At 39.3% G+C, this 23,377-nt stretch overlaps 1 protein-coding gene across 2 annotated transcripts in view; it reads right to left on the bottom strand.

Moving 5' to 3' along the window:
- Positions 1-23,377, bottom strand: part of SLC7A2 (solute carrier family 7 member 2) — a 63,994-nt gene that overhangs the window by 18,569 nt on the left and 22,048 nt on the right. For both annotated transcript variants that reach the window (XM_012785007.2, XM_075997192.1), the window contains exons 2-3: positions 3,337-3,727; positions 2,503-2,658 (exon numbers count right to left, since the gene is read on the bottom strand). In XM_012785007.2, coding sequence (XP_012640461.1) covers positions 2,503-2,658; positions 3,337-3,712 — 532 coding nt within the window. In that variant the 5' untranslated portion in view covers positions 3,713-3,727. The remainder of the gene's footprint in view (positions 1-2,502; positions 2,659-3,336; positions 3,728-23,377) is intronic.

Here is a 23,377-nt window from a genome sequence, read left to right as displayed (position 1 = left end):
GAGGCACCATACTTTAATCTCTTATTTATAGAGAATTAGATCACTCTTAGTCTCTTACAATTATAAGCAGCACTGACATAATCACCCTTTGATAAATATCTTTCTATACTTTCTAAGTATTTCTTTACAATAATTTTCTGCACAGTCACATTGTATGAGAGGGTATGCACTTTTGCACAACGCATTTGGTTCAGATTGTCAAAATATTCTCCAGAAAGTTTGGCCCCAATTTAAATTGCCCATTTTTTCTATTAGGGTATTCTGTTCATATTCAGAAGATTTATTTATACATTAATGCTATAAGCTCTCTCTCTGTCATGTGCAGCATATATTTTGCCCAGTTGATCATTTGCTTTTAATGTGGATTATACATATGTAGGAAAGTTATTAGAATCATCTTTACATTTTTCTATAGTTTCTACCTTTAAAATGATTTTTCCTTAAACATTAACCTTTGTTTTCTTCTAGTATTTTTATGATTATATTAATCATATTTATACCTTTAATCCATGTGGCATAAGATGTGAATTATGGACCTAAGAAAGTTTATCTTTCACCACTGGGAAAACAATTGTTATGAAAAGATTATGCCAAAGATTTACTTGCTTTTTCCCCATATCTATTCCACCCACCATCAAATAAGCAGAAATTTCCAGAGATAAAAGAAATTGAATTTCATTCTTCTACCTGTATGATTTCCCAGAATCCTATAGTAATATAACTGTATTAATGACATAAAGTAAAGTTGTATGGCCAGCACAATTCCTGACTGTGTAATTGGATATTAGGTTAGGAACCACTGTTACACACCTTGAGGAATAACAAAGCCACTGTCATATTTTATCTAAGTTTCCCAACATCTCACATGCACTCTGAGATTTCATCTCCTACCAACAGTTTTAAATACTGCATACACTTCCTGTGTATCTCTAAGAAAATGATAGCTTTGGGTGACAAGACATTTGGCATTACAATATGAATGGTGATTCATAATGCGGGTTTTAATCTTTGAAGATTCTCAGAACAAAGTTATAATGTAAGCTTACCCTATATAAAAATGAAAAAAATGACAGTGAATGAACACAGGAAAAATGACACAGGCCCTGGCCTAAGTCTTGCCATGGAATATAATGACTGTAACCATGTCATAGTTACATGGTTTTTATAGTTTAAAGATTAAAGCTGAATATTTTTAGTTCATTGAAACCGTCCCTAAACAAAATAGGATATAATTAATTTAATGTTAGCTAGGCTGTTTAGAAACCAAAAACAACAAAAGTTTCTCTTTTGTTGAAAAACAATGGGTGCAATTTTTGATGTTAGAAGCAGAATGCAAAAGTTTGCAAATTTATAGAGCTAAAAATGTTGTTCACGTTCCTATCACTATCCCTATAAAAACATTTAATGAACAACTAATTTTTCAAAGGGTAAAGCTATTTTTAACATTATACAATTTTGCAAGTAAACATTTCATTTTCATATCTTTCTGTCTCAGCTTCCTTACCAAGAGAGAAAAATAGAGATAAGCTTGGCCAGAAAAGAAAGGCACAGATTGCCCAGGGTAAAGCAGGTAGGAAGTAGGAAAAGACATGCATTTTACTCTTGGTACAATCTTTGATGGGTTTAAGCGGGACTACAGGTAAGAATGACAATCAAAATAGAAAATGTTCAAATAATTTTAAAAAAATATAAAGAGACAGAGGGGATTAGCTATGCTCATAAAATAAATCTGGCTATCCGAGTGCATATTATGTACCAAGCAAGAAGAATGTACAAGGTACATACACACTGATAACCTCACCCTGTGGATGAGCAAGCTGAGTAATGGAAAGATTATGTAAATTGTCCAGTGTTCCAAAGGCAGTGCATAGCACAACAGGATTGAAAGCCTGGTCGCTCTGACTCTAACTCCTGTGCCTTGCTAAACCACAACGCTACAATTCTGATGAAAACCGAAAACTCTAAGTGCCAAGTATGTTTGTCTACATAATGTCATCATTACAAAATGACAGGTGGTTTGAACGTGCTTCCTTTTTAATCAGGAGCTTGCATTACATAGATGAAGGCATGCCAGAAAAATAGAATTTCTCCTAGAAATAGCATACCTACAAATAACCTTCACTGTGCCTAACAACATGACACGATGTCAAGAAATTATAGTCTTCTCTATTGAAACTTCACTGCCATTTTTGCAAACCTGCAAATAGTGTTACAAAATCAATGTCCTCATCCTATTATTTAGGGCATGCCAAGTACCATATACTCAAAAGTGCTATTTCTACCATTCTACACAATCTAGACTTAATTCTGAAGCATGCCTATCACACAAGATAAAATATGATCCCAGCCAGTGACAAACCCCACAGATGTCCAACAGTAACCTTAGTGTATAAATATGTTGACCTCGTCTTCAGAACTCAGGCCCTGAATTCAGAAGTATTCTATTTTCCTGGGACAATTAGTTGGGCTTATCATGAGGAGAAGCACAGTGGGTTTTCTTACCTGCCAGAAGTAATATAAGGCACATAGCAAAAAAGTCTGGATACTCTGCAAGGCCGGTGTAATTCATTTTGAAGTGCGTCCTCAAAAACTGCCCAATCTGTTTGCTAAGAAGTTCATCAAAGGTGCCACTCCATGCTCTTGCGACACTTGACGTGCCTTCCCAAAACACAGAACGTGCAGAGAATAATAACAAGGTCACTGGCAGCAATTTAACATAACATTGTCTGTTATTCTATTCTAGGATAAGCATGAGATAGTTCACATAGATTATTTTAATCACATACAAAATTATCATGAGGCCAGGTGCAATGGCTCACACCTGTAATCCTAGCACTCTGGGAGGCTGACATGGGAGGATTACAGAAGTTCGAGACCCACCTGAGCAAGAGCGAGACCCCCATCTCTACTAAAAATAGAAAAATTGGCTGGGCATCGTGGCAAGCACCTGTAGCCCCAGCTAGTGGGGAGGGTGAGGCAGGAGGATCGCTGGAAACCAGGAGTTTGAGGCTACAATGAGCTATGATGATGCCACCGCACTCTACCTGGGGCAACAGAGCAAGACTCTGTCTCGAATAAATAAAGACAATACAATACAATAAAATAATGTTGATGATTTGTGGGAGTATATTAGTAATCATGTGGAATTGGGTAACTTTATTTGCAATAAAGAATTTTTTTTGAAACACCAGGGGTGAGACACAATGGGATCGAGTGCTCCACCGGGGATCATCCAGTAGCTAAGGATGCAGCCCTGCAGCTGAGCACGGAGGCTTCTGCCCCGGGAAGTGCTATTTCTACCATTCCACACAATTTAGGGTTATTCTGAAAACATACCTATGACATAAGATAAAATGAGATTCCAGCCCGTGATGAAGGCCCACAGCTCTCCAACGGTGACATACGTGTACAAGTAGGCAGAGCCGGTCTTGGGAACGCGGGCCCCGAACTCAGCATAGCATAGGCCGGCCATCACTGAGGCCAGCGCGGCGATGAGGAAGGAGACCACGATGCTGGGGCCGGAATCCGCCTTGGCCACCTCGCCAGCCAGGACGTAGACCCCCGCGCCCAGGGTGCTGCCCACCCCGAGCGCGATGAGGTCCATGGTGGACAAGCAGCGGCATAATTTAGTATCTTCTAGACTGTCCAGAGTGACGATCTTTCTCCGGATCAGACAGCGGGCAAAAGTCATGGCTGCCCTGCAGGGAATCATTGTGCTGATGGCAACCTGAGCAAGAGGAGGGAAGAGGTTAGAAGCTCACCTGGAATCATCCTCCCTTCCATTTACGGACCCAGCTTCCAGGCACAAATACAGCAGCTGTTATTTATTATATTTTATTTTTTTTTCACCTGTTAATAGAGGCATGGCCCAGAGTGATCAGGGGGAGGGTTTAGTAAGCCAAAGTTGCAAATTTCCTGTCGTTGACTCCTACACCCCTCTTTATAAGGGACTGCAACGAATGGCTTATGTGGCAAGCAAAGGAACAGCAACCGTGGCTGATAACAAAGATTTGCCATTTTTGTTCACTTTCTACGGTTTTTTTTAAAGACATGATGATAGAAACATATTCCGAGAGATGGCTAATTTAGTCCTTGCTACAAGGAAGAGAGTGAATGGCCTCCTGATTTAGGTTCTCTCTCTCTTTTCTTTAATTATTCATTCAACTCAGATGGCTGAGGCCTCGCTAAATGCCAGGGATCCTGCTAGGAATATGTGTAGAATGATGTTCCATAGACGTGGGCCCTAGCTTTATGCGACTTACAATCTAGTTGTTGTCTAAACACTGGTAAAAACACGGTAACTGTGTCTTCTACAGCTTTATCAGGTATGTGGGAGCTTCTCTGTTTTCACTGTAAACAATTACTGTGAAGCAGATGTGACCATCTTAGAATTTTAAACAATCACCCCCCCAAAACATGCTTAGATTGAAAACTGCTATGCAACCATGCTTTATGTATGAATTTGAACCAAAGCACACGTTTATTATATTTGTCTGAGATTTCTAAATAGATAAATAAATCCAAAGTCCATGCAAAGTATTATTATATGTTCTTTTTTTGTTTGTTTGTTTAATAGCAGCTTTATTATTTATTTATTTATTTTTTTATTTTGGCATATTATGGGGGTACAGATTTTAAGGTTTCAATAAATGCCCATTTCCCCCCTCCCCCCAAAAGTCTGAGTCTCCATCATGACCATCCCCCAGATGGTGCACATCTCACTCATTATGTATGTATATACCCACCCCCCTCCCCCCTCCCCCCTGCCCAATACCCTATTACTGTAGTACCTATGTGTCCACTTAGGTGCTACTCAGTTAATACCAGTTTTCTGGAGAATATATCTGGTGCTTGTTTTTCCATTCTTGGGATACTTCACTTAGTAGTATGGGTTCCAGCTCTAACCAGGAAAATATAAGATGTGCTATATCACCATTGTTTCTTAGAGCTGAATAGTACTCCATGGTATACATATACCACATTTTATTAATCCATTCTTGGATGGATGGGCACTTGGGCTGTTTCCACAGCCTTGCAATTATGAATTGTGCTGCTATAAACATTCGAGTGCAGGTGTCTTTTTTGTAGAGTGTCACTGGATCATTTGGGTAGATGCCCAGCAATGGAATTGCTATATGTTCTTTTTTTTAATGGAATGAATAAAGTAGACAAAAAGTCTTACTCCCCACCCTACCCTGCCCCCAGAGGTCCAAAATAATCTAACACTGAAGAGAAAATCAGGTTATAAAAGAAGATATGGATTTTAGTAAGAAAAATTATATATATACATATTATAGTAAAAAAGTTTAAAGCAAAATATAACAAAATATTAACAGTAATTATATTTGGGTGATGGGTTTTTACTTCTATCTGCTTCATATAATATGTATTATATTGCTAATAATCTATTTCTAATTTATTTCCAATGAATATATACAACTTATATGCAGAGAAATAAAAATCAGAAAAGGTCTACATGGCCTTGTCTACAGAAACATATGACTTCAATATCTTCCGCACCACATGACAGAGTGACAAAGTGTGGCTTGTTGAAAAATTTGCAAATATAAATGGCATCTCCAATTTTGTCCATCTTCAGGCTTCCAGAATCAAATCTATTGGACTGCTGCTTTTATAAGTCAAATGTGTATCAATTTTGAAATTGCTAACCCCTTAAATAGCTACTTTTCATATAACATCCCTAGAAGATAAGGCAGGTTAAGTGTTCTGCTTAAAAAGAATCAATAAGTGGAAAGCAGAAGTCATATAAAGGCCTTTTGGGGGTGTGGTGGGGGAGAATATTTACTAAACGCTGAACTTTTGGAACATTTAAGTGTTTTTATACAAACAGAGATGCACAAAGGTCAGGAATGAGGGACCACTGCCAACTGACAAGTGCTCAGAAATGAAGACCCACTGAATGTCACTAATGATTTAAGATCCCTTGAATATGATATGTATTATACTGCTAATATGTATTTGCAGTATACATATACAACTTTAGGACTACAACTGACGGACAAAATGAGGCATACCTGTTTGTCATTTAACTAAATAAAACATATAACTAAATAAAAAACTAAATAAAACATGACGAGAGTACTTGATTAACTTTGACTCTTATGAGTAAAAGACACAAATTGCATATTTAAAGAGAAAGGATCTGGAAGGATGTAAAGAAAATGAGGAAGAGATTGGGGGGGGTGAAAGGATTGTGAGTGAGCTTTTATTTTTTTAAATCGTTTTCTCTGGTGTTATGGTCTCAATGTTGTTTATGAAATTTCTAAAGTAAAAATAATGCAAGCCAACCATAAACAAACTTTCTCTGAAAACGTTAACAGTAAAAGCTGTTTATTATTAAGTTATTCAAAATGAATAAATTAGTGACAGTCATCTCTTCAAGATAAAATTAAGTTTAATTCACTCCAGATTACACAGGAAGCGGGATTGCTTATAGAAATGTATAGCGATAATCAGGTAAAATCTGATTTTTCCTGCTTCTTTCCTATTGGGGATGGAAAGTATTTTATGTACAATTAGTTTTTCTATGTTTCTCTGGGGCAATAAGACAAAGGTACCATTTGTCAAGCATTCATTTGCTTTTATTTTTTTTTTCTCTCCCCTTCCCCTCCCCCTCTCATTTGCTTTTGGTAATAGAAGAGCATACGTCAGAAACTTCTCAGAACTGACAGGTTGCTCAATGTCCTTTGCAAACAATTTCAACTACGCACAGCCTGGTTAAAATACTGATTGCAAAAGCCACAACAAAACTAATTTTGTAGAAATATATAACGGGATGGGAGAAAAGAATGTGAAAACATAGGGGGCCAATTGAACGAGTCATTATTAAACAAATATTTCATGAGTCCTAGCAGGTGTATCACACAGTAGGTGGAGAAAAACGATAATCTGGTGTTTTTGTAAAATATATGTTTTAGTGGAGGCACACTGATAGATGAACAGAGTGTGGCCACAAGGGAATGAGAAAAGAATATGTGGGTCTTATGTTAGTGACATAATTTGACATTTCTATATTTTTTTAAGTTTTATAACTTTCCCTTTAAAACACTGAAAAAAGATAAGTTCCTTATGTGAAATGGTTATGACAATCCTACTGTCATTTTTACAAGGCACTTTGCTAAAAAAAAAAAAAAAAAAACCTTCACAGGATTTACAACAAATACATATGCAGAGATAATGCGCAGGGGTTTTGAAGGCGATTGATCCTATTGATCTGCAGGGCACAGACTTTGTTTTTCCAGAAGCAGACCATGGATCTGCTCCATCACACCACCGTGGGCTGTTGCTACCGTGACCGAGGATTTGTATTTCATCTGAAACCTACATGCACGTAGTCAAGGACCACGATCCAGACTCGGGGAAGAGGCCCAAGAGAAGCTCAGACCCACGTCCTTGGCCTTAAAATACAAACAGTCTCATCAGCATGTCTATCGGGTCACACACGATTCTGGGCAGACCAGAAATAGATATCTGTCTTTCTTCAATCAACAGTTATTTTATTAATTGCTAAGGCAGTGGCCTCTCTCTCGAGGAAGAAAAACATGCACCTATTGGCTTAGGAGCTGAAAATACAATGAGCTGAAGGAGGGGTGGAAGGGATTAACAATATGCTCTGCCAGCAAAAAGTCTCTGAAGGACTTTAACGAGCCTAATGATACATGTGAGTCTTTGCCATCTCCAACCCCCAACCCCTGCCGGAACCTCAGCCTCAAGTGTAACAATTTCTACACTCGATGGGACCCGATTAATTCTTGCCAGAAAGCTAAATTCCTTCCTCAGCAACTTTGGAATGCTCTCCTTCCAAAACTTCTTCAATCTAGTCGTCAATGTGCCCAGCACAGAACTTTAGGTCTCGGTCTAGTAAATACATAACTAGGTTTACACAACTAGGTCTAATACATCCCGAACCTTGATGCTGTGACAATCCCATAGAGCAGGTTTCCTTTCAACCACCCATGACAATCTTTCAAAACCTGCTCATCGCAGTCAAAAGTCGATCCTGGATTTTCACTGTAGTTCAAAAGTTTGATGTGGCATTTAGTCGCACAGAAATAAATCCCTTCCTCCCCTAAGGAAAGGCTGAAATTTCAAACTTACTACCCTGTATCAGTGTCACATGCCTTGACAATAAATCTTAGAGGAGAAACTAGCTGTGGCAGGCCAGTGGGGGGGGGGGGGGGAGTGAGGCATTCCAGCAAACCCTCAGCAAATTAGCTTGTCCAGATTATAATCAGTTTTTTCCTTTTTCATTCCAATTGCTAGTTTCACGATGAGACATCTGCACTTTCTGTTTTTGGACTGATGAGAAAAGAAATAATTTAACCATATAGAACAAAGATCTTGGCCCCACGGGATTTCTTTCTAGACTTTGATTTTGCAATCTCCGAACCCAATTATATTTCTACAACTTGAAAGTTCCAATACAAATTTTCAACTTATATTGTAGGTTAAATAATTTAGTAAAAGAAAAAAAAAAGATACAGACATAATAGCATGGAATTGTGACTTTTCTCTCATTCTTCTTTTTACTTGGTTTTGAGAAATTTCTCAAAAAATTCATCAAAAGTATGATGAAAAGATAAAAGACAATCAGAAATGGTACACAGTTCAGGTTTGATTATCAAAAAAACAAAACCAAATTAACAGCAAACTTTTGCATTACAATGTATGGCCTTAATTGTCTAACACTTTTTCATATACATTTCACTTATATTTGATTCAAAACTTTTCTTTTCTCCAAATCAAATTTTTCCTTCCTTCCAAGTTTTCTCCAGGTTGGTAAATACAAATGTAGATACAAGTAAAAATTAAAGATACAATTGAGGCCGCTACAAAGTTAAAACCATTAACATTGGAGTAATAACATTTCTATTTTCTCCCCTTCTATACCAAATCACTATTGCCATAAAGTTAGACTAAAAATGTATGATTTCAAAATTTCTGATATAGAATCCAGACATAAGTAAACATTTTTTCCTATTTTGTTTATCCTCAACAAATAAACAGCCGATAGAGAATTTTGGAAAGTTTGTAAAGGCAACTGGTACTTCAAAACAGGTGAATCCACTTAGCTTTAGTAAAAGCAAGGATACAGCAGAAGGAAGGCACATCTAGAGTTGTCTTGTTCAAATAGACACAGAACAATAGAAACAAAATTAAGTGCCCAACTTCTGTTTTTAGACTTGGGAAAGAAGAAGAAACTGAAATGAAGAAAGCAAAGCCCTCGGTGCCTTGGTAACCAGTCTCTGCCCAGTCAGCACCCTGCTCTCCTGCTCAGAGCTCGGTGGCAGGCTTGGGCACCAGGCAGGCACCCATGCCTGTAAGGTCTTCAGCAAACTTTGGCTAATACAGCGCTCCCAACGCCAGTGGGCACGGCCTGTTCCCTCTCCCCGAGCTGCTAGGACCAGCCGCTTCTATATGTCATTGCAAAACACCAGGAGATCCCCTTTCCCAAGCTACTTCACCTTACTGGGCATTCCTGCCACTGCCACCTGCCCTCCCCAAAAGCACTGTCTTCCCGCCCCCAAGCCACAGGTAACCGGACCAGAGACAGACACCCGACTCAGGGTTAAATATTCAAAGGCTGGGTACACTCCATTAGAGATTCCTGAAACTCCACCTAACACAATGACTGAATCAGTCACAACATCCGGTTCTCAGGCTGAAGTCACACAGACTGGGGCCCGGTTTGACACGGTGCAGGGACTGAGAGAGGCTGGTGGCAGGAGCCAGACCACAGCCATTCAGCTGAGTGAGGGCAGAGGTGGAAGATTCTGCTGCCCCAGCAGGGAGCCGTGGTCCGGGGATGGGGTCGGAGGAGAAGCCCAACTTTCCTCTTCCCCCAGGCCCTGCCTACTCCCCCGTGCAGTGTGTGAAGTCCCTGCATTATTTGCACACACCTTCTGTGGCCTCAGCTACCTACGGTTGTTTCTGTTTTCTGAAACCAGAGCTTCTGATACAGGTCAAGACCGCATTGGGAGGGCCTGCTCCTCCTGGCTCTGTTCTCACTTCCAACTCTTCCAAATGCACCTTTTGCCATTTCTGCCACATTTCCTGATAATTCTAAAAGCAGGTGTCCTGGTGGGATGACTTGAATTTGTTTATTTTTCTAATAAGGTACTTCGACAGTTTAACATACATGAGGCCTGCCCTATGCCCACAGACATATAAACCTTCTGTTTGATCCAAGGAGGAGAAAAATCTTTTCTTCTTAGACACACACACAACCAATCTAGATTCGTGGCAACACCACTTCTCCAAACGCCCACTACTGCAACGAGGAACATCCTACACCTAGTCAAGGTCCCAGGAATAATAAACAAGGGTTCCATATAGTACTTACCAAAGACGTTTAAAACACTGTCTTTCACTAATGAATTATAGCAGTGAGCTAGTAGTAGAGCAATTATTCACCTAAAGGCAGGAAAGATACAGAAGGAAGCACTGGGAATATTTCATTCTATTAGAGAAGAGTTTTAAGTTTCTAGAGTCAGAGTAGAGAAATCTTTCAATACCTGTGCCTTAAGACTTTAATGTTAGTGGGTTATTTTTTGTTAAAAAATGTAAAATTCTTACAGGTACTCCCACTATTTTAATTAGTTTGACAAATACTTCAGGACACTCTATTAGGCACTAAAACCATAAATAAAGCTGCCGTAATTCCTCCCCTCATGGCACTTGCAGTAGTTTGGGTGACAACAATTGTAGTATCAGAGAGCAAATGCTTGTACATAAGGAAAGTGAAGAGCAAAGCAGGGAGACCTAACAGACTTCGAATTGGGTTCAGGTCGTTAGAGAAACCTTACTAGAGAAAGCTATATTTAATCTGAGAAATAAAGAATGAGTTGGATTTAGCCATCTGTGCAATGGGAAGGAGGGTGGTGGGAATTACGTGTTCTGAGCACAGGGAACAGCGAGGGAAAAGAACAGCAAGGAGTTTGATACACGCAGGGTTTAGGGATGGGGAAAAGTTAGGAGTAAGCAGGGGGTGTCCCCAGGTAGGGCAAAGAGCTTGACCTTTACCCTGAGGGCAGTGGGGAATCAGAGGATTTCAAGCCAGATATGGAATTTGAGAAATGTCATTCTGACTGTATTGCGGGGAAGGGATAAGGAAGATCAAGACTGGAGTTAAGGAGAAAGGTAAACAGGCACTGGAATCATCCAGGCACAAGGGACTGTGATCCGCTCTAGGGTAAGGAGAAACAGGGACCGCAGAGCTGAGCTTCTCTAGGTCAAGAAGGAGGCCGGGGTGGGACGGGACAGAGGGTTTATGCACTGGCTGGTAGACTGGTTGGGCTCTTATTCTATTGAAAGCTACAATTCTAACTTTCCATGGCATATCGTTTATAGATAACAATAAAAGGGAATGAACAAGTTATGTCAGATGGACTTCAAAGTAACAGTGTGCAAGGAAGGTTCTGTTTTGTCTTTGTTTTTATCACTTAGAACTTGCACTCCCATTCTAAAAATAAAAAAAATAAAATAAACACACAGTAACTTTAAATATATGCCTCTAGAATATAGTTGAAATTTTCATGTCTAATTCTTTGAACCATCAGAAAACAGTAAATATTTGGCATGATGTTTTCATGGAACTAGGTATTTGATAATAAATGAGCAGGTTTTCTAGATTACTGATGTTTAAACCTCCACGTCTTTTTTGTTTTTGTTTTTTGGGTTTTTTTTAAGCCTCTACGTCTTTGACACTGTCGATCAGATCTTGCCACGACTCAGTGGTCTTCCTATAAATGCTGCTGAGTTTTACGGTGGCTGTTCTCTGGGGGTAATAGGTATCCAAACTGCTCATCTTTGCAAGAGGGTGACTCATTCAATATTACTTTTCAAAGAAGCTGTTTAAAAAGATGAAGACAACCATTTCAAAAAAACCAAACCATTCAATATTACCTTAATTCCACTTCTAACTCACTGTCCACACAGATTAGAGCCAACTCAAGGATGCCAAGGAAATCCAGAAGACCCGGATGAAACCATGCTCCTGTTGCCTTTTTAAATAGGCTGTGCTTGGGAAACAAGCTTTACTTGTTTCTGGGTTAGTCGCTGAATTTCTGATGAAAGATGCTAGAAGTATGTGCATGGACTAGCAGGAGGAGTAGAGGAGAAGAAAGCACTTTTTGTCTGAAGCCAAAGAACTGAGAAATACTTTAGAACACTCTGGTTTCCTTTAATCATTTTCCTTCCAAACAGAGCTGAAGTACTCCTTTCAATCCACCGCCCTGCACCCACCTCACCCCCTAGAAAACTACCTAATTTAATTAATTCATAGAATCCAACCACTTTTGTTTCAATGCTAGGCAAAAATTCCTTCCGTCAAACTGCGGCAGAAAAGGAATTTAGCAAGAATTCACATTCGTTTTTAGTTCGAGAAATTCAGATGGATACTGAGTTACGGTTTATGGTTTAGCTGCATTTCTTGAAAAATGGTCACTTTGGAAACTGTATTTTCAGTTTTGAAAAGCATGTTCTGATTTGGTTCTTCTTAAAATACAGAAACAGTGTATGACCAGAGATTTTATCATTAGCTTCTTGGCAGATTGTTGAAATACTGCCATTGGCTGAGAGATGTTTGCAAGTTCATATTGGCTTCAAATAAATCTGAATAAAACATTCCTATTGTGTGTGCTTAGAGAAAGCCATTAAAAGGGTGCCAGTGTTTCATCACTACGATTCAAAGCCTCTAAAATGTATACCTGGAATATGCAAACAAGAACAATTTTCAAAATTAAAACAACTTGAAACGATGAGTCCTTGAAACCGAAGACTGACATTCTTGTCCCATTTCTAGTCTGCTTATTAATACGCCATAACCATAAACGATTTCTCCAATTAATTTTGCATCACTCTTACTTTTTATAATATTATTGCAATTGACTGAATTCAACCTGTCAATTGCTAGACAAACTGTCACTAAAAGCTTAGAAAACTTCAAAAAAGGAAAAAGAAAACAGTCTGAATACAATTCCTAAACAAAATTCCAGGGAGCAAGAGAATACAGGCAGAGGGAGAAAGACAAGTAAAGTGACCATTACCCCACAGGTTAGATGTATCTGGGTAAGGAAGGGCCAGGGCACACTGGGCCACCAGGAGGGGCGCCCTGCTCAGGTTGGGACCTGGTTGGAGTTGGGGGCTAATCCAATTCTTCATCCACTTTTCCACTCCAGAATTCATTTTTAATAAAAGGCTCACTACTGCTTAGCTAGTCCTTAGAGCAAAGAATAGAAATAATAAAACCAACTTAGCATTTTTTCTGATAACTAAGCAATATCCATAATCTTTAACATTCATTTTGAAATTTTGACAATTTACATAAGCTACTTCTTAAATTCAGTTAAAAGTTCAAATTTTTCTCTTTGGTACTTTATTTGAAACAATTCTTTCCTTGGAAAGAGATCCTGAATTTTTTATATAAATATTCAATGGCAACTATAGTTATTTCCCTAATAAATAGTAAAACAAACAAACAAAAAAATCCTCAAAATAATCATATTAAGGATCATCGGTGTTTCTTTGAATCTGCCCCCTGAAGAGACCTACTGGCAGGGCGCTTGGGTGGGATGAACACTTTCAACATGCCCTCAGGCTTCCTCCTCCACCAAATGAAGGTGAAACTGCTTGTCTGGTGTAAAATGGAATGTACACGTGTGCACACACCATCGCCTCTAGACGGGATTTATTCAGCTTAACCTACATGCCTGGCAGTTGATCCCTAAAAACAAGCTTGACTGGACGCATCAACTAAGGATAGCTGAGAGGACATCAGGACAAGGGAAGAGAGAGTCATACCAAAGATGTGAAGTTAAGGACAATTACTCCAATTGCAGCAGAGTGTGAGGACAAATGCCACCGAGCAGAGTGCTACAGGATTGACTAAATAGTTCTGCAAAGAGTTTTCAATATATTCAGTTGTTTAACAATCCCCAGAGTGACATTTAATTTTAAAGCCTTTTTAATGCCCTTTATTTTTTTCAGTATAAAGTACATGCAAATATATTTTATAAATCTTCATATCACAGGTGAGAGGAGAAGCTCCTTTAGAGTTTCCCCAAAGGATCCTAGAAGAAATCAGTCCCCATCTCATTTTCCCTGCAGAATCCCTTTGTCCCTAACAGGTAGCTGTCTGCTATGGGCAAGGACAGTCCTAAGATTCAAAGCATCCTGTTCTCTCTCTCTCACCCTGTTCTCTCTTCTAGCACTCACTGCTAGAAGCCCTTTTACTTCATGGAGCTCTCCTGTAACTAATCCACCCAGTAGTCTAACTCTGTCCCGAGAACAAAGAAAGAGCTAGAAAGAGTACACAGAAAGGAAGATTATACAGAAAGAAAAATGTCCTCATTCAAATAATTCCAAGTGGCCACCATCCCAAGACTTCTCTCCCCTCATTTAAATACATTGGTTCAAAGTATAATGACCACACTTTGTAAAACAGTAACTTAAAACATAACACTGCCAAGAAGATGAAAGGTACCAGATGTGGTCAGGTACGCACAGGGTCTAATTTGCTTATGATCTATTAATACCTGCATTCTACAGACTTCCATTCTTTTTGCTTTGTTTTTAAATACCACCTTAAGTTGCCTGAACACGGTGTACAAAGCCCTGCTGATCTGCTCTTGGATACCTCCTCAGCCCTTCTCCTGTTTCCTCCTACTGCCCTTTAGAGCTACACTGGGCTCCCTTTTAACTTACTGCCTTGGGGCTTTCTGCAGTTGTTTCATCTTCCTGGAAAGTTACTCCTCCTCTTTGTTTCCCAGTCACCCGCACACTCTCCCCAAGCTAAATTAGGTCAGCCTATTACTTGCTTTCCTAGCACACTGTAGTTTTTACGTCACTTTTCTTTATCATAATTATAGTCAACTAGTTGGACGAACGTTATGTGTTATTTGATGTTATGGGCTGAATTGTGTCTCCCACAAAAGATTATGTTGAAATCCTAACATCTGGTACGTTATCTGGTCATATTATTGGGAAATAAGAGCGTATGCAGGTATTATCAAGTTAAGATGGGGTCATCCCAGGGGGCCCTAATCCAATATGACCCATGTCCCCATATGGAGAGGAAAATGCCATGTGACACACAGGAAGAATGCCACATGAAGACAGAGGCAGAAATTAGAGTGACGCTGCTGCATGCCAAGGAAAACCAAAGATTGACTGCCACCACCAGAAGCTAGCAGAAGCAAGAGAGGGCTCGCTCCTACAGGTTTCAGCGGAACACAGCCCAGCCCCACCTTCTTGATTTTGGACTTCAAGTTTCCAGAACTGTGAAACAATATATTTCTGTTAAAAGCTACACAGTTTGTGGTACTTTTTAAATGACAACCCTAGTAAATCAATATACTGCTTTAGGCTATAAGTTTCTTAAAATCAAGGTCTATATTGTATTCATTTGTTGTATACTCAGTGTCTTCCCAATGATTTATAGAGAGGAGTACAAGAAACATTTGCTCAGTGAATGAATGAGTGAATGAATGTCAACTAAAACCTTCATGTCTTTTTTTTTCCTCAAAGATATCCATATACAGTGATCTTTTTGATGCCATTTTGTTTCACTGATTATTTTAAAACCCAAATCCAGCATTTTTTAAGTTTCATGTTATTTGGGATCGTGTTGTAATACAAGTCTATGAATCAAAGTATTCTGTGCCCTACCTATCGGTGTGTCACTGCAGATGGGATAAACAGGTCTTCTATCTTAATCCAAATAAATGATAAAAAAATGTTAAGCCCAACAGAGCCAAGGGCAGAGTACTATGGCATGGCACCAAGGATGTCCCTTCAAAGTTGATATCGACCCATTCATTAATCAACACTCCGGGTACACATCATGCAACCAGCTAGAAATCCACGTCTCTCCAGCTTACCCCAAGGTTAACATATATTGCGTTAAGTGCTTTGATGAAATCCGAATACGTTAGAAAGAGAGTGTGCAGTTCGTCAAGCACAACTTGTTCTTGGTGAACTCAAGATGCCTTCTGGAGGTCAGTTACTCCTTTTCCAACTACATACCACAAATTGCTGGAATTCTGCTAGTGAAGAATGTCCAGTTCCCTGACCTATAGTTTCCAGAATCTACATTGATCTCTAGTTTGACAATCAGGGTAACCGTCTCTCTCCTCTCTTCTGTCCCCTTTGTACGTCAGAGGGCACCTCCAAGATTACAGATTGGTCACTCCATGCACATATCTACAAAGGCTATTAATGTCACGAGATGTAATTCATCCAGGCCTGAAACTGTGAACTAGTTCAAAGCATCTGGGTTCTCTCTCACCAACGTGGGCTCCAGGTTCCCTTCCGGCCATTTGTTCTGTCCTTCTAGTTGGGTGGCCATTCTTTTTGTAAAGACAGGAGCAAAATAGGGATGCAGCAGCTCTACCTTCTCTCAGTCACCTGTTGCTACCATACCGGGTTTCCCCCTCCTTGTTCACCTTCCTGCCTCGATATCTCACAGAGCTTCAGATCAAACATTTCTTTGCTGTTTTTCACACAAGCATCCTACTTTATTCTTCCATCTTTTAAATCTGAACCTCTCAAATGGGATTCCTGTGGCAGCCACAACCGAATCCTCCTGGCATCTCCTTCCTCACACTGAGCGTTCGTTATTGGATGAGGATTTGGACTGAATTTGTCTTTTCTTCTATCCAAACAGTTATCACCTCTTAGGGTTGCAGTCAGTGGAGTTACATTCGCATTTTCTGAGTGTTTAGAAAAATCTGCTTTTTAACAATCTAGGGAATGCAGATCGAGTCCACTAGGTAGTCACTAGGGAATATCCTAAGGCATAAGCAAATTATTCATGCTCCTGTCACCAAAAGGCAAACATTTTATGAGTGTTATCAAAAAGTATAGCTCGCGCAAATTTTTTGAACCTCCCGAACTCTCATGACTCAGCCTCCCTATTTTCACTTATCTCATGTCAACAAAGACCAAGTTTGTTTAAGAATCTTTCACGGGAAGGTTTCAAACAACCCTGCTTGCAGGAATGTCCTTATTCGTAAGCAGCAAAACAACGTTTCACCATCTAGGGCACTAACGCCACCAAGTTGCTTAATATATCCGGAGTGCAAACTCATATGCGGCCAATCGCTAACGAGGCACGCAGAAAGCTACCAGGATAATGTAAAGGCAAACAGCTTGTGTCACATTAAAACCCCAGCAAACAAATCCTTCCTACTTGTCACCTGCACCTCCCTTGGGACCTCCCACTCCTGCAGTTCACACGTCTAAACACTTATCTGTCCTTTTTCCAGAACATCATTCTTTGCGTGCAAAGATACTGTGTTGAGAAGTAAAAAGAAAGTGCAAAAAATACAAATAATTATAACTATGACTTTTGGCCACTTTCTTGTTTCATATTCCAGAGCTTGCTTTTTATTATATTTAGTTAAGCTACACAACCTGATGTTTCAATACACTTAACACTTACTGAAATGGTTACTACCGCCAAGAAATTTAGCATATCCATCAGATACCACTTATCTTCCCCTTTGTAAAAAGACTGCTAAACACTTTATTTTTTTTCAAGTAGAGAAATACCCATAATGGAAAAACCTCTTTTAATGAAGGGGATCAAGAGCCTAGAACATCTAAGACACCCAGAGAAGGATGTTATTAAACTTAAAAAGTCAAGGCAAACTTTTCTGGGGGGCTGAAACGATAATTTTAATAAAACAAGTGTAGGGAATGGGGGGAAATATAGAGAACATGAGAAAAATATGTGGAAAAAGGGTTCCGTGTTAGAGCACAACTTTATTTAGATGCAGGGATAGCGCTGAGCTCTGAATCATCCTTGACTCTTGCCCTAATCAATAATTTTCAGTAATTTTTCCACTTCCAAAAGTTAAAGTGCTATCACTATAAACAGCAAGTAGGCGCAGGGAAATGAAACGTGTATGCTGGGAACTTCTTTCTGATTGCTCACTGTGGCTCTGCATTTTTAGCCCTGCTAGAGAGAAGCTAGGAGAAAAAAAGCAGGGTTAGGTGTGAAAGGCACCACTATGTATATAAATGCATACACATTTCAGTCAATTATTTAATATTTTACTGGTTTTTTTTGAGGTGAGGATGAAGGGAAAGAGGTGGGCAAATTGCTTTTCTTGCCCCTTTGCAAAGGCAATTTATTCCAATTCTTCCAGGCATCAAATGATGCCCTATGATGGCATCATGCATTCTATGATGGCCCTCATGCGGAATTAAACTTTTTAAAAACTCTACTGAGAATCAGATGCAATTATAATATTACCATTCACATTCATGTGAACCTATTGGTAAGTGATAAAAGCAAACTCCTAAAGACAATCCAGTGTGGGAAGAGCATAAGATGTCGGAGGCAGGCAGATGGGTTTTTACTTCTTGGAATCTTGTTTTTTCACTGGTAAATGAAGATAACATTATCTTTCTCATAAGGTTGTGGTGAGGGTCAAATGAGATATACCTACACTGCAGAGCAGGGACTCAGTGGATAGCAGTGGTTGTTGTTAATTACTATAATATATATATAAACCAAAGACATGTTCTTGAACAATAATCTATGTATAAAAGCCACTTACTTCTATTTAAAAAGATTATAGATACACAGAAATTAAGATTTAGAATGAACCAGATTGCCAGTAACTTACAAAGGAGAAAACTGAATCACAGTAAAATATGATTGACCTATTTTCGAGTTAAAATCAGAGCATATTAGATTGGATTTTTAAAAATTCCAGTTATATATATTATTACTGAGCTATAGCAAATCAAAATAACCTGGAAATGGGCCAGGCACAGTGGCTCACATCTGTAATCCCAGCACTTTTGGAGGCTGAGGCAGGAGGATCGCTGGTGATTAGGAGTTTGAGACCAGGCTGGGCAACATAGCAAGACCCCATCTCTACAAAACACAGAAAAATTAGCCAGGCATGGTGGCATGCACCTGTAGTCCCAGCTACTCAGGAGGCTGAGGCAGGAGGGTAGCCTGAATCCAGGAGTATGAAGACACAGTAAGCCATGATCACACCACTGTACTCTAGCCAGGGCCACAGGGTAAGACCCTGTCTCAAAAAAAAAAAAAAAAAAAAAAGAATCTGGAAATGTTGGAAGTACATAGAGAAAGAACAACCAGGCAAATAATAACAAATCAAGAAAAATCAACCAGGCAAATACTAATAATAAATAAACAGAGAAAGAAAAACCAGGCAAATGAGAATAAAAAAGAAGGCAGAGATAGTTATACTAATATAAGATACAATAGACTTTAAAGCTAAATGCCTAATAATTAGGGCCATTACACAATAAAAACAGATTCAACTTACTAGGGATGAATTATTCTAAATTTTATATACTAATAAAATAGCTTCAAAATACATGAAACAAAAACTGGGAGAACTACAGAGACAAACTGACAAATGTCTGCCCACAGTGAGAGACTTCAACTCATCTCCCTCAATTATTGTTGTTAAAAATCCAAAAAAGAATCATCAATGGTACAGATGATTTGAACAGCACAATTAAAACTTGACTTAATTCACTTGCACACAGTAATTAGAATGTACCATGTATTAGTCACTGTTCTGGGAGGAGTGAACAAAACCAAGTTCTTTCCCTCAAGGAAATTATATCTTGGATGTGTTGACAAACAAATACACAATAAACAAATAAATAAATGTACGGTACTAACATACACAGAACTCTGCATCCAGCAATTACAGAATCTATACTCTTCAAGCCCATGAGAAACATACAAAAATTCATATAATTTTAGGCCACAAAGCAAATTCCAAAGGACAGTACTTTTTATAGAAATCTAACCCCCACAATGCAAATTGGTCAGTTAGATCAATCACAAATCCACTTACAAACCCAAATGTTTGTGGCCAGGTGCGGTGGCTCGCACCTATAATCCTAGCACTCTGGGAGGCCCAGGCAGGGGGATCATTTGAGCTCAGGAGTTCAAGACCACCCTGAGCAAGAGTGAGACCCCGTCTCTACCAAAAATACAGAAAAATAGCCGGGCATAGTGGCACATGCCTGTAGTCCCAGCTACTCAGGAGGCTGACGCAGGAGGATGGCTTGAGCCCAGGAGTTTGAGGTTGCTGTGAGCTAGGCTGACGCCATGGCACTGTAGCCCGGGCAACAGAGTGAGATTCTGGCTCCAAAAAAAAAAAAAAAATTGGAAGCTTATGAATATACTTAAGAAATTTAGAATAACTTTTTTAGCCTTCACAGAAGTACAGGTTTTTAAAAAAATCTCCTGGGTTTTTAAATGTTCCACTTTCACACAAAAAGAACTATATAGCACGTTAATATAAGCTACCCTAGCATATACACCCTGAAAATTTTAATACCTTTATCCCAGAACTTGTCAGTCCATTATAGTCTTTTAACACTGTTTGCAGTAAAAAAAAAATGGTTATATTAAAAACATAAATCTCTTATGTCTATCTTCATTTCTACTTTTACTACCACGAAGTCACCTGCATTCATTAGGATTAGGTTCAGGTGTCAGTGACAGAAAACCCCAGACAACAGTGGTTTGATCCAAAGTATAGCCTGGAACATTTTCCTCCTTTTTGCCTAAGAGTTTGTGTTGCCACAGCCACTGTGCACGGTCTCAATAATATTCTGCAGCCTCAGTTAAAAGAACTTTCCAAACACAGTATCTTTAAGCATGGCCACTGGGTAATAGCTCTCTGAAGTTGCTTGACAGAAAACTTTCAACGGGGAAATGAAACTTGCTTCCACATTTGGGTTTGATTTTTTTCCTTTTACAACTGGCTGTGTGCTAGCGATGAATCATTCCGGGCATGAGCACAAGAGCTGGGTTTTCTTCAAGGAGTCTCCTCCTGGGACTCCCTCCTTAGCCAAACACACGCCAGCACCCCTTGCTAATGACGTACTTGCTGCCAGGAGACTGCAAACAGGCCACATAGTGCAGTGCCATGTCTGCCTGTAAAGAACCCCTTTCTGGGGCTACTGGCTCCCCTCCGGGCTGGGTCCCCCCATGCTGTCCCTACAGTGTGGTCTGGTCCAGGAACAGGATTCCAGGGATATTTGGTAGATGCCAGGCAGAGATTAGTGTGGATGAAACAGCAGACCTCTTTCGGAGTAACTCCTTAACCAAGACGTGTACACAAACTAACAGGACAGAAACAGTGTGCCTAGAATTAAATATCAAGGAACTATCAGAATCCTGCCAAATTAACACACCGACTACCACGATAGAAAAAAAGAAAAATTTCCCCTGGGGCCATGGTGTTTTACTATAAAAATAGAATAAAAATTTCAAAAACAAAACTATCCTTTCTAATTTAATGAAAAAAACTTTTTTTATTGTTTTCTGTGCGTGAGTTATCTGCAACTCACGTGGCACTAAAATCAATTCTTACACTGCATGCCAACTGAGTTGTATGTCACTCACAACATACTTACTGAATTTGTTTCAGAGAACTGTCTTCATATGCTTCACGAGGCCCTGGGCTCAAAACTAGTGTGAGTTAAATACAACTCACATGGCAGTTATTGTGTTAATCTGATGTAAATTCTTACAATCTTACACTCTGTCCCCATGCCATCATCGCAAAGAACAAACACAGGCCATTTATGACCTATTTCGTATGTGGGAAAAACACAAATGTAAACATTTCTTCAACCTCTATCAAAATATACAATTTCATATTTTAAATATATTTTTCCTAGAAGGTAAGAATACTAAAAAGGCTCAAGAGCTACCAAAAAAAAAAAAAAAAAAAACCTAATAGAAAAAAATGTAGTTACTTTGCATTTATTAGCCTAATCAATAATATCAACAAATCAGTAACTTTCATTATGGTACTGTCTTCTTTCAAAACCAAATCACATCTAAAAAATAGTACCCTGAAATAGGGTTAAATACCGTCATTTCAGTAATGCATATCTTAGCTCTAGTTTAAAAATCTAAATGACTTAAAAGCAGTTAACAGAATTGATTTGCTCTCAAGGTAAATTTTTATATAGCAGTTCTCTGGTCACACATCAGTACTGGAGTATAAAATAAATTGACATGGATGAAAAGTTCATTTCAAATTTATTAAAAAATACATCCTCTCTTTCTTGAAGACTTGGACATTTACAAATAGGGAAATACTAACACTGCTGCTCATGGGGACGTAAGACATTCCAGCTTCCCTCGATCTCAAGTTTCCATGAATACTGTTCCCCTCGATGGAATCTCAGTTCACCCCAGTGTGCTCACTCAACAGGAGCTCCGGTTACTCCTTGCTGCAATTCTGACCCTTTCCTGCCAACTGAAATACAGACTCCTCACCCCATCATTCAGAGTCTTAACCATGCCCCTAGTCTGAATTTCTACACTCATCTCCCTTAGGGTTAAATCAGCGAATTCAAGTAAAGTATTTAAAACAGTGTCTGGCACATAGTAGGCACTCAATAAATGGGAGCTATTACAATTATTCCTTCTCTTCCCCACCTCCCCTCCCTACAAGCCCCTTGCATTCCACCTTACTTTCATCAAAGAGGATTGTGTGCTATGTTGCCAGCAGGCCCCATACTTTCCAGAGTCTTCTGCTCATGCTGTGTGTCCCCAATAAGAATGTCTTCTAAAGCTCATCTCCACTTGCAGATACCCCTTGACTCTTCTCAACTCCTACTTTCTCCATGAACCCTCCTCTTGATCCACTCAAGCAGGAGTGATCCTTCCTTCCTTTGAAGCTCATAATATCCTGCTGACACCTCTCTGGGTGGCATCTGTCACCTGTGACCCAGGCCACAGCACCATGTGTATTGGGCTTATCACCCCATGGCCACTGGTGTTGATCTGATAAATTTGGAGAGCAGAAACTGTGCTATGTGTCTTCGTAGAACCCCTCCCTTTGGAACTTACCCCACACTTTTGAATTGAAAAAGCTACCAAAATATTTTTAAGTTATTGAAATGAAAGTAAATTTCTATGTTGAAAAAGTAGATTTTTTAAATTTAAGGATATATGTGTATATGTATATGTATATGCGTGTGTTTGTGTGTGTGTGTGTGTGAACCCCTAAACTTGAGATGACTCTGCTTGGAAATGTATTTTGTTGGAACACATGCCACAATAAAAGTTTCTACCTTTGACAATTCTTTCTTAAAACATGTTTGCTATTTGTTACACATAACCTATATTTTAAGAATTAAAATGCTTTCATCACTATCAAAGTCTCAAAATGCTCCAAATTCTAAAGTCAGTACCAGAGAGCATTCAAAACTAAGTATAGGCCGGGCGCGGTGGCTCACGCCTGTAATCCTAGCTCTTGGGAGGCCGAGGCGGGCGGATTGCTCAAGGTCAGGAGTTCAAAACCAGCCTGAGCAAGAGCGAGACCCTGTCTCT

This window comes from Microcebus murinus, chromosome 24 (genome assembly GCF_040939455.1).
Source record: "Microcebus murinus isolate Inina chromosome 24, M.murinus_Inina_mat1.0, whole genome shotgun sequence".
In the NCBI taxonomy this organism is placed as follows: Eukaryota; Metazoa; Chordata; class Mammalia; order Primates; family Cheirogaleidae; genus Microcebus; species Microcebus murinus.
Note: the sequence above shows the minus strand (reverse complement) of the source record. Positions and strands in the feature narration are given on the sequence as shown.